This window comes from Ammodytes marinus (assembly GCF_949987685.1).
Source record: "Ammodytes marinus genome assembly, chromosome: 3".
NCBI lineage: Eukaryota > Metazoa > Chordata > Actinopteri > Uranoscopiformes > Ammodytidae > Ammodytes > Ammodytes marinus.
Genome location: NC_137232.1, coordinates 18558548 through 18571049, shown reverse-complemented (window position 1 = coordinate 18571049; position 12502 = coordinate 18558548). Strand labels below are relative to the sequence as shown.

The following is a 12502-nucleotide window of genomic DNA, read 5'->3' as shown; positions in this document are numbered from 1 at the left end:
CTGTCATGTTTTGAGTATTTCTACCAGGTCCAGTTTGCAGAGCAGCATATTTTCTTTTCCTATTTTTGACAACACTTGTTAGTGCCTTTTAATAGTTTGTGTAAGTGCACTTTATCATTGACTCGGCGTAAACGATGGCTCATTACGAAGAGGTGAAAGTGCGCGGGTATGATGAGTTCTGTCAGGCTGTGTCTGAGAGAAAGGGAAAGGATATTTTTGCTTATTTCTCTGGAAATAAAGACGCCCAAGGACAGAGCTGGTGTCCAGACTGCGTGACAGGTAGCTCTATTTATTTCTCATACTATGTAATATTGCCTATATGTAGCCTACTTGTGATTTCATTTTGAGTAGACTCGATCGAAATGTGGGGCTGTAAACTTCATTGTTCTGGTAGTCGTGAGATGAGATCAGTTTCTTCCTTTTTCAGCCGAACCAATTGTAAGAAAAGAGATGCCGCATCTTCCTGAGGGCTCTGTCTTCATCTACTGCCAAGTTGGAGAAAGGGCTTTGTGAGTATTTTACTTGATTTACATTTTTTAATAGTAAAATGTTTATCATATTAGTCCTCCATTTGCCGCAACAAAAATACAATACACATGTGTGTAAACTGAAACCAAATTAAAGATTTATATTTCTTAAGTAGCCTACTTTCTAAATCATCTACTGAATGACAAATGATAAGAACCTAAAACTCTTGGATCTTACTTGATATGGAACACTTTAAAACATTTTCAGGTGCTCAACACATAGTTTCAGAATTAGGCTACATAATAAAGGATCAGCTTGATCTCAAATTATGTATAAATGTGTCATGCTCATGTAATAGACTTTTTAAATCAATCATAATATTCATCTGATTGAATGATGTTTATCAGCTCTAAGCTTACATTACATTTGTACAGATACAGTTTGATTTTGGAAATCCCCTTCACCCTTTTGCATATCTGCTCTTCCAAATATGTTACTGGTAAATTGCATCAGCTGCCTAACAATGTCATTTCATGCTTCAGTTGGAAGGATCAAAGTAATGACTTCAAGAAGACGCTGAAGTTGAGCGGCGTTCCCACTCTGCTGCGATATGGCACTGTAAGAATAACATTGACTTACTATAATGTTTTACCATACAAATTACTAAAAAAAAATGTTGCATAACGAAAAGCATAATACTTATAATATTGCTGAATCTTGAGTGGTTTAGGCCTGTAAGGAGTGAATCTACCTGTAATACACCTGCTGCTTGTAATCCTGTCTCAGCCTCAGAAGTTGGTGGAGGAGGAATGCTTTAAAGGAGACCTGGTGAGGATGATGTTCACTGAAGACTGAAGGGGATCCATCCTGCATCGTTTAACATCAATCCTAAGCATTCAAGATTAAACAGCAAAGTTTACCAACATCGATTTCAGCACCATTGTAAACGCACACACACTGTCATTTTTGATGCAAATCAGCACCTGTATAAGTTCACAACCAAAATAATGTAAGACACAGCTTTTTAATGATTGAATACTGGAATGTCAGCAAAGACACACTATACGTAGAATGGATGTAGTTCATAATAATTGCTCTTGAAGTGTTTAATGTGCAATCACTCGTCAGTAGTACTGTATTTTTCCAGTCCATTTCTTCAAATGGATTCCTGCATTCTTCACACATTGCTTGGTTTACAAAAAATATCTTCTTTTTTTATTGTGACCATGTTTTTTTTGTTAAATGTGATTTTGTGTTGCCTGGTCGTAGGACTCAAATAAAGTGTCACCTGATGTTGAACATGTGTTTTTTTATCCGTAGTAGTCTCACAACAAAGCTTCTACTGGATGGGTTTTGTTTTTATTCATACCACAATATATACAGGTCCTTCTCATATAATTAGCATATTGTGATAAAGTTCAATATTTTCTGTAATGTACTGATAAACATTAGACTTTCATATATTTTAGATTCATTACACACAACTGAAGTAGTTCAAGCCTTTTATTGTTTTAATATTGATGATTTTGGCAAAAAAGTTAAGAAAAACCAAAAATCCCTATCTCAAAAAATTAGCATATTTCATCCTACCAATAAAAGAAAAGTGTTTTTAATACAAAAAAGTCAACCTTCAAATAATTATGTTCAGTTATGCACTCAATACTTGGTCGGGAATCCTTTCGCAGAAATGACTGCTTCAATGCGGCGTGGCATGGAGGCAATCAGCCTGTGGCACTGCTGAGGTGTTATGGAGGCCCAGGATGCTTCGATAGCGGCCTTAAGCTCATCCACAGTGTTGGGTCTGGTGTCTCTCAACTTCCTCTTCACAATATCCCACAGATTCTCTATGGGGTTCAGGTCAGGAGAGTTGGCAGGCCAATTGAGCACAGTAATACCATGGTCAGTAAACCATTTACCAGTGGTTTTGGCACTGTGAGCAGGTGCCAGGTCTTGTTGAAAAATGAAATCTTCGTCTCCATAAAGCTTTTCAGCAGATGGAAGCATGTAATGCTCCAAAATCTCCTGATAGCTAGCTGCATTGACCCTGCCTTTGATAAAACACAGTGGACCAACACCAGCAGCTAACATGGCACCACAGACCATCACTGACTGTGGGTACTTGACACTGGACTTCAGGCATTTTGGCATTTCCTTCTCCCCAGTCTTCCTCCAGACTCTGGCACCTTGATTTCCGAATGACATGCAAAATTTGCTTTCATCCGAAAAAAGTACTTTGGACCACTGAGCAACAGTCCAGTGCTGCTTCTCTGTAGCCCAGGTCAGGCGCTTCTGCCGCTGTTTCTGGTTCAAAAGTGGCTTGACCTGGGGAATGCGGCACCTGTAGCCCATTTCCTGCACACACCTGTGCACGGTGGCTCTGGATGTTTCTACTCCAGACTCAGTCTACTGCTTCCGCATGTCCCCCAATGTCTGGAATCGGCCCTTCTCCACAATCCTCCTCAGGGTCCGGTCACCTCTTCTGGTTGTGCAGCGTTTTCTGCCACACTTTTTCCTTCCCACAGACTTCCAACTGAGGTGCCTTGATACAGCACTCTGGGAACAGCCTATTCGCTCAGAAATTTCTTTCTGTGTCTTACCCTCTTGCTTGAGGGTGTCAATGATGGCCTTCTGGACAGCAGTCAGGTCGGCAGTCTTACCCATGATTGCGGTTTTGTTTTGAGTAATGAACCAGGCTGGGAGTTTTTAAAAGCCTCAGGAATCTTTTGCAGGTGTTTAGAGTTAATTAGTTGATTCAGATGATTAGGTTAAGAGCTCGTTTAGAGTACCTTTTCATGATATGCTAATTTTTTGAGATAGGAATTTGGGGTTTTCATGAGCTGTATGTCAAAATCATCAGTATTAAAACAACAAAAGACCTGAAATATTTCAGTTGGTGTGCAATGAATCTAAAATATATGAAAGTTCAATTATTATCATTACATTATGGAAAATAATCAACTTTATCACAATATGCTAATTATATGAGAAGGACCTGTACATGTATAAGCCTCTCCACAATTGAAAACTATTTCCCATGCACCTTCTTATCATTGGCTGCAGCACTCCAAGTAGTTTCTTCTTGTGAACACTAGGTGGCAGCATATCCATAGGAATAAAGTAGGAATCTACAACAAGTAGGCCTCATTTTGAACTGTGCATAATCTAAATTAAGTTGTCTAATGTAGCTTATAAAATGAACCAATCCTAAGCATTTGATTTAAGTTAATGTATAGTTGGGGTCAAACTTAGAATAGGCCTACGGGTGCTTTTACTCTGAAAATCTGATAGGTTAAGGACTACATTTGTTTTAACGAAAGTCATTAAAATAACAGTGCTGCCTTTCTTTTGTGAACACGTGAAATAATAACCCACAGACTATAGTGATTAAGTATACGTATAGCCTTGAATAACCAGCTGTCATAATGAAAGTGTAGCCTATATGCTTTGGGTGTGGGGGGGAAAGAGCGCAACCGCTGTTGCAGTAGGGGCGATTTAAACGGGGTGCATTCCTGCACAGCGCTCACACCGGAGGACGAGCCGCGGTGAGACACAGACCGCAACGCCTCACACGGGCCGGGAGCTCACCTACTGAACACAACCTCGAGATTGGAGGTGGTGGAGGAAGTGGCGGGTGTGTCGCGTGAGCATAGCGGTTACATGTGCAGCAGCAGCAGCAGTCTCGGCCGAGGGTAACGTTGTGTGTGCCGCGATGTCGGAGTTTCTGGTGAGTCTACTCGGGGAGCGGCTCGTCAACAGCGAGAAAGCCGAGGTGGACGTGCAGTCGCTGGGCGCCAAGCTCTCCCTGGTCGGGCTCTTCTTTGGCTGCAGCCTGAATGCCCCGTGCAAGCAGTTCAACGGCAGCCTCAGTGAGTTTTACAGCCGGTTCAAAAAGGCGTCGGACCACAAGGACAAATTGGAAATCGTCTTCATCTCGTCGGATCAGGACCAGAAACACTGGCAAGACTTTTTGCAGGAGATGCCATGGCCTGCGTTACCTTTCAAAGATAGACACAAAAAGGTAAGATGGGCTGTTGCGGTCATGAAGACCATTACAGCCACATCAGTGCTGCTTATTCTCTCTCTGGAGAGGTTTCAATGTGTTGAGTGGGCTGGAAAAACCAGGTCATGTCTACTTCATGCTGTCACTGCACAGGTGTAGGCTTTAATTTGGCAAATGGAATTTGATCATTCTTTTAATCGGCTTCCTTTTTTATTCCCTTAAACCGGATTTTTTTTCCAAATCAGCTGCACTTCTGTCAAATATGTCTTTAATAAACAAAGTCTAGATAATTATTGACATCACACATTTACAAGTATGGGATATTTTACACAAGATCAAATCAGATAACATCTTTAAGAAAGTATCCACTTTATAGGCCTATCCACATTCAACAAATGGAAAATTAAATTGAGTTTGCATTGAAATAAAAATATATATTTTAACCATTTTATTTATTAACACATGCAGCCAGCCTGTTGATCCATTGACTTAATTTGATCATCCAAAGGTGGCAGGTCAGACATTCCTAACTTCTAAGCAGGGCAGGAAACGACTCAATTTCCCTTTGTCTGCACAGTCGTGTGGAAGGAATAGTTATTGCCATATAATGTTTGAGCTAACCTCTATGCACTGTTATCATTGCATCTGAGTGGAGCTTGCTGAGTGAAGGCCTTTTTAATTTGCCATTATGTCATCTATAGCTTTCCCTGGTTCCCTCCCCTGGTTCACGGTGTGTCAACAATAGCCTACATGGCTTGCAGTATTTTGTAGTTCACTTAATTGATTTCTCGCACTCATCAAGTACTTTAACATTTGTCTCAATTATCTGTGAATGATATATATTTTTCAAATGCATTGTAAATATATGTGATCTTCAATGGAAATAGACAAAGAAAAAAAAATTATATTTATTTTTAGGACAGGGTATTACCGGTACTATTAAATTGCATTACTTACCACCATTTAATAACCAATATTTTGATGAATAAGTTAAAAAAATGTTTTGTGTGTGTGTGTGTTTTGTTTTTCTTGTTCAAAACTTGCCCCACATAAGCAGGACTCTTACAAACATCTTGTGGACATATTACTTGTCTTTACGCAAACTAAGAACACATATGGTGGAGGTTTCCTTTACCAGTAGTTAGTAAGTGATATTTGCAGCTGTATCAACATGAAGAGAGTAATTTTGTATGTTGCATCAGTTGTGTGCTGCAGGATGTCGTGTCTCTTTTTTCCTTTCTAAATGTAATTGCAGATGAGGCATAAACAAACAAAGATACCATAGTGTCAGTCATGCAAGACTGGGATTGCTGATTTTTCTTTTTTCCAAAGTAAAAAGCTGCTACGGATTGAATATTGTTACAAATAACAGTAAAGAGGATTTGGACCCTTTCAGCTTTTGAATATTAGGCCTGATTAGACTTTTTAGGAGGAATTATTTCTTAGAAAAGAATATGAGCACTGCAAAAAACACTGTGTACTACAAATGAGTATATTTTCAACCTTGGTTATATCATGCAATATGAGTTTTACACCATCATTAAATCATGGTCAAAAAGGATGCATGATCCTGTGTAGTCTTGCCACGTTTTTAGCCATCTCACCCCCTAACTGTTCTTTGTGCATGTGAGGCAGGGTGACTCGGGCTGTGTCATTGTCTTGTAAATTCTTTCAGATTGCCAATGATGATTTTCATGGCACATAATAATCAAGTCCAGGCGGGGATGAAGCTGGGAGATGAGGAGGAGGAGGAGGGAGGTGGTGTATTGGGGGGTTGTCTTGTTGTTGTCTGGGGCGGAGCACATCCATCGCCACAGTGCAGCGTTATTGTGCTCCTACACTGCTTGTTGGAAAATGTCTATGCCATCAACATAGCCCATTGTTCGTGCTCCAGCCGGCGGTCTGTTTGGCTGTCTGGGCCTTGTCAGAATATACAGCAGCAGCACAGTCGTGTATCTGTGTTTTGCAGAGGGGCCTGCAGTTTTTGGTTCAGCTTTGGGCTTCGTCCAACCTTTTGGGCCTATTCTCCCTCGCAAGTGAAAATTCACGTCTCAGTCAGCAGCTTTAGGACAGGAACAGTGTTTTACAATTGTGCCATCTCCAGGGGCATGCAGAGCGTGTCGCTGCCACTCATCATCCACTAGTTAGTTCATGATTTATGCATGCTGGTGGCATTTAAATATTCTTATAATGATCGTGCTATATAGGCTAGAAATGTCCAAATGTCTGGAGTTGGTTTTGTAACTCCGGCGAACCTGACTTAATGTTTTGATGCATGGATCAAGTAGTTTTTCCTGTGGATAGCAATGGTTTAATTAGTATGTCAACAGAAATGTATTTGCCAACTGATTTGATAATGCCAAATATTTGCTTTTTCCAGATGGAATACATCAAATTTTGAATTAAAAAGTGCCCTTTGTTAACTTTTTTCTTGCTTTTTGCATATTATTTAGAATGGAAATGAATATTCATCGGAAAATAATCTTCACATTCATGGATAATGAAAACAGTTGTTAGTTGAGAGGCCCTAATTAGCTGTCTACTGTGTTGGGATTTATGTATTTTGGTTAAACACAAGGTGGTCATTTCAGGACAATAATGTACAACCATATTTTTTTCTTTATAATGAGGTTTGTCTAATTAAAGATTTTAGCAAATAATATGGGGTGACATTTGGGGTTGATTTGAATAGTCCCTAAGTAACGGAGGATGATATGCTGCTGAAGATGTCTAAATGTATGCAACAGATTATAAAGCAGCAGGTAAGGGGGAGGGATTTGACCCAGTGGAGGGCCTGCTGTTGTGGCCCACTCACTTCCCCTCTCCCCTCTCTCTCAAGCTGAGCTCAGTCTCCTGAAGGATTTCTTTCTTCAGCGGTGTCTTTCGGAGCATCCATCGTCGCCTCCCACCTATGAACCTCTGTCTGTCCCTCCCCCTCTCCCCCTCTCCCCCTCGCCTCCTCTGCCCTGTACCGACTTGGCTCTCTCTCCCTCACTGGAGGCTGTCCTCCTTTTTCTTCTCTCTCAGGGGTTTCTCCTGGCCTTTCCCGTCGCAGGAAATGTTTGTTATTTAATGATGAGGGGATGATGTTCTTTATTACATACAGAGAGAGAGAGAGAGAGAGAAAGAAAACGTCTGGGGTTGTTAACTTAAAGCCAAGGCTGTTCATTATATAATCTATGCTTTGAAAAGTAGTGAAAAGTCTTGTGTATAGCCGTTCTCTGTTGGTTTTGTATCCAACATAAATAGACTGACTCGTGTAACTGGGCTTTTTATCTTCGCGCCAATGACATTAATTTTCTTGTTATTCCTCATGTCTGACTGGCAGTGTTTTTATAAAGCTTCCACTTGGGGTCAGCTTTTTGACTGCATGTACTCTTTTTAATTTGATATTTTTCTATTCTCAAGGTGGTGTCACTCTCAAAGCTACAAAGACCAAGAGGTCATAAGCATTGTTTCTGAACAGCATATAGGGATATGCAGTAGTGTTTGTCTTGGGGGTCCCCGGGGTAGCACGCTGTCAGCGAGTGGACGTCTGCTTGCTGTTCAGGGACGGCCAGCTGTCTGCCTGTGTCTCTGCTTGCTGGCACCGCCTTACATGGTCTTGTGAAACAGAGTTCCATGTAAATCAATTAAAGCCTTGGCTAATGCAACTTGAAAACTTGACCAAAGGGGGGAGAACAAGTTGAGGTGCTGCCAGAGCTGCTCCTGCAGGAGTGGAAGGGGGAGGGAATGCGTCGCTATGAGAGAAAGGCCTCTTGTTCAGAGGTTTTGCTAAGGGTGCAAGGGCCTTCAGGCTTTCATCAATATGTCACTGATCTGCTGAAAACAGCAGCCTGCCCAGCCCATCATAACTCCTTGCCCCTGTGACAGTAGAAAGGACTTGAAAAGGACCTCAACTGTTTTATCTGCAGGTGGTAATTCTCCCGTCTTGATCTGTCAGTGTTGCGTTTTGGTTTTTGTGGGCCTGTAGCGCTGGATGTTTTCCCCCCTTTTTGTTGTATCTCTACTTCGCTCACACAGTGTGGGCTAATAACGTCAACAGGCTGACATTTTTGAGGCTTCTGTGATGTGGAACATCTGCAATAGAGAGCTTTAGAGATAATTGTAGGATTCAGAGAGGATGTACTCCTCACCAGTTTTTCTGCTGGCTCATGGGAACAGACTTCATGTACGGTATTGGAATGATGCCAAACCGGAGGTCTGTAAGATCAGCAGGGGAGGTAGTGAGAGAGAAAAATAAAACATCTCTGACTGCTACTTAACAACAGGTCTTCTCGTAAAGCAAAGATAATTAAAAGTAAAATTAATAGATTGTCTTAAAAATGGTGTGACGGTTACTTCCCCTTAAGATGGTTAGTTGAGGATAAGTCCTTTGGACACAGAACAAGGTCAGCCATAGTGGTCTAACATTGCAGACTCCGCCAAATAAAGCGGTGACCCTGAAACAGTAGGACTCACATTTAGGTTCTTAACTCAGATCAAAGTACAGATGAGTTTAGCAAGTCATCTATTACGAAGTCGGCTCTGGGACTAAATGGAAAATAAAGCTTATCCTTACTTAGAAGTATTTGACCCTGGCAGATTAAATGTCTAGCTAAAGCCTAACTCGTTAGTTATCCTAAAGTTGCATGTTGTTTGACTTTGAATACCTGAGGTGTGAAACAAAGACATAACCCTCTCCAGAAATGTGTATTCTGTTAAGATTTCTTTATACCACATTCATGAAACAAAGATAGATAATTGACTAAATTGGTTAGGGTGTCCACAAAACGTATGTAGTGGTACGTGATAAAAAAGACAAAGGCCCCTTTTTCTCCCTTGAATTTGGCTCAGATATACTTAGGAGCCTGCCTTAGCGTTAGGTAACGGAAGCTATATGTTGGCACAACACCTGTAACTAACTAGATGGTAATTTTCTTTAAATTACATATCATGACTTCTTTATTACACCGCAAAAGGTGCATAAACTCAGGAATTTATATAATAGGGATTTGCACCTCTTGCTTTAATGCTCTTCAAGGATGACTTGTGCGGGTTTAATATGATTTAAATGCACAGTGGTTTTTGTAATTACTGCTACTTATACATTCCAGTTCCACACCACTGGGGTTTTGTGTTACGCTTACTTTAACATTGTGGTATGCGGCTGACCTTGTAGAAACTGTTACCTTGACTCTGGCGTGACGTGTTCAGCACTGTAGTTTTAACGAGACGGACTTCATTGTCCTGCAGCTGTGAGGCCTTGTTGCCGGGCTTCATGTTTGACAAGAGCTTATGTTAAGAATGTGGGCAGACAGACACCTGCTCCACCGAAAGCCATTTTTGGGGACAGAGGGCATGGAAACGGTGTGTCTGTGAGGGCTGAGGATACTTGGCAATGGCAACTGTTGACATCTCACACCACCAGGCCTGTGTCACTGTCTCCTTTCACTGTCCACTTGTGTCTCCTCTTTATTATCAGAGGTGACAATAGAGATCCTATCAGAGGTGAAGTTCAGAGGCTTAAGTTACCCAAGTGGGAGTTTAGGGAACAGTCGCACTGTGTGTATCCTGTGTGTATCCTCTCGCAACTCAATCTGTTTTTACTTCCGTTATCTATTAGTTACAAGACATCGCACAATAGCTGTAAGGCTGCGACCCCTGCCTGCGCTCCAAGAACCTCTGAAACTATACCCTGGGACTGACTTTTCCTCTTGGTTCCCCCGTGCTCTCCAGCTGGACTTGCTCCTGGACCATGTGTGGGTTTTCTGTGAGGACTTTCCAAAGCCAGAGTGACGTTGAAGATAATAGATTTGGCTAATGTGTCCACCGCAATGTCTGCAGTATAGCTCCCGATGAGAACAACAGATGATTGATCGGCCTGCCTGCGTACATTATCCCAATATAACCAGTGCAATTGTCACATACTTACCGATGGAACCATCCAAACCAGTGCAGCGAAAAAGGTTCTGCATGCAATGGCTTGATTTTCATTTTGGGACTGTACCAATGACAGGAAAGCAGCTTAAACCGAGCTTCTTTTCCATGGAAATAAGCAGATGGTAGCTATTTCTATTCATAAATTCAGCCATCACGTGTCCATGTCTTTTTTTTTTTTTTTTTAATACGCTACCGCTGCCATATCCGGGAGGTTTGTTCCTCCTTTATTTTATTCTGAGCTTAGAAGACTTCATGGACTGGTTGTTGTGCCTGGACCCTCCCCCCACTCGATCCTCCGGTCTCTAATTGCCCCACACCGCACGCAGCTCAGCAGCCCCATCCAACATAGTAAGAGCATAGCCGCCCCAGGGGCATCCTGCCATCCAGAGCTGTCTTTCGTCTTCCTTTTGTTATCTCTCCTAGATTGAATGTTAGGCTCTTTTGTGATTGCCCGGTTTCCCCCCTCATCAATACCACTGATCATATTTCTTAAGCTAAAATGAAATAGACACAATGATTGATACATGCTCTGGACTGCCCACATTCACTACGAATTTTCCTCTTTATCACTGACATTCGAGGACGCTTATCTCCTTCAGCATATCAGCTCTGATCAGTGAGTGGCAGTGCTGATTTGATGTTAATTTATTCATAGTATGAACATTCTTGGCGTAACAAATTTCCCCTTGGATGATAACCCTTTCCTTTCCATGTGACCGCCACCACCTTCCGCTCCTAGGATGGAAGCACTGGCATGTATATGCAAACTGCAAAACCCCCCCTCACCGTGGTCGTGTTTTCATCCATGTGTAAGTGCTCCTGCAGCTCTGGCTCCTGTCTGAAAAGAAGCTTGTCATACAAAGAGCCCCACTATCTCAGCGTGTAGCATGGCACACTGGCACCAGTCTCGCATGTGGCGAAAGGATTTTTATCCAGCAACTGACAAGCATGCACTCTGACAAAATGAGGAAAACGGTAGCTTGATTTTTTTTTTCAAAGTGCAAGGCTGTTGTCTATTATGTTGCCTAAATATTCCTAATTTGTCACAGATCTAAACTTTTTCAGTTTTTGTGCTCTAGGCCTATACCTGTACTTGATTTCACTAGCAGTGTGTAGGCTCAAATGGTGATACTTTCCCAGACCAGGGGGTTTGTGGAAGACGATGGAGGAGCTCAACTGGTTTTAAAAAGAAGAAGGATTTAATTAGAACAACATTAAGGTAAATAAACATCCAGTTGAGATTAGTTGTCTAGTGTTGATAAAGGGGTACTTTAGATGGACATCAGGGTATGTCAAAAAAGTTTTGAGTACGTTAACATTTGTGATGTAAGGGTAGGCCCAGTGTGTGTATATGGACAGGAAAAAGAGGAAATGGTACTTACTCCCTTGGGCTAAGAGATGATATTGTAAGAGGATGGATGAAATGCTCCACTCTTCTTTGTGGACCTCTAAATGCAGCATGACAGAGCAGCATCCAGCCCACATCCCCCATCTAGGATACCAAAGAAGATTCACTGCATTGCCCCTTGCGTCTTAAAGTAGGTCTCTACGTCTGTCAAAGTCATTACAGTGTGGGATTTTTAATATTGTCGATAGATTTGCGAGACAGCTTTATGTGATTTTCCGAAACCTAAAGATTAACCATCCTGTTTAAGGATGTAGATCTTCTGGCTTTACATTTTTTTTGTGTTATTCCTACCCTTAGAGAGACAAGACTGTGGAAAAATAAATGGATCAATATGATGCTATAAATGCACTGGCACATATCTTAAGTAAGCACAAGTTCGAAACAGCTTTCCTCGCTCTGTCTAAAGGTAACACAAATCCACCTACTAGCAAGTGTAAGGTTGACTAATTAACATGTTAACAAGACTACATGACGGACCGTTTCTTCACTAACAGCAGTTGGCATACCTTTCTCGATTTTTTTTTTTCTCATCTTAACTCTCATCAAGAAAGCAAAAAAGGCGTATTTGCCGAGCTTTTCCTTTTTATGAAATATTAACAGTATAACGGGATAGCTTTTTTAATTTGCCAAGTCTTAACGGTGACATCCTGCGACAATCTGTCAGCATGCGCCATGCACTCGCGCACCCAACCCCAGTCACTCAG

The 12502-nt window shown here is 41.5% G+C and overlaps 2 protein-coding genes across 2 annotated transcripts in view; both read left to right on the top strand.

Moving 5' to 3' along the window:
* Positions 1 to 29: 29 nt before the first annotated feature.
* Positions 30 to 1755, top strand: txndc17 (thioredoxin domain containing 17). The gene is made up of 4 exons (XM_080025320.1): positions 30 to 279; positions 428 to 509; positions 1011 to 1086; positions 1255 to 1755. The coding sequence occupies exons 1-4, from the start codon at positions 135 to 137 to the stop codon at positions 1321 to 1323; spliced, it is 372 nt and encodes a 123-aa protein (XP_079881446.1). The 5' UTR covers positions 30 to 134; the 3' UTR covers positions 1324 to 1755.
* A 2173-nt stretch (positions 1756 to 3928) lies between these two features.
* The window catches only part of nxn (nucleoredoxin), a 54361-nt gene continuing 45787 nt past the window's right edge, over positions 3929 to 12502 (top strand). Inside the window, exon 1 of the mRNA XM_080025190.1 lies at positions 3929 to 4486. Within this exon, the coding sequence (XP_079881316.1) occupies positions 4178 to 4486 (309 nt within the window). The 5' untranslated portion in view covers positions 3929 to 4177. The remainder of the gene's footprint in view (positions 4487 to 12502) is intronic.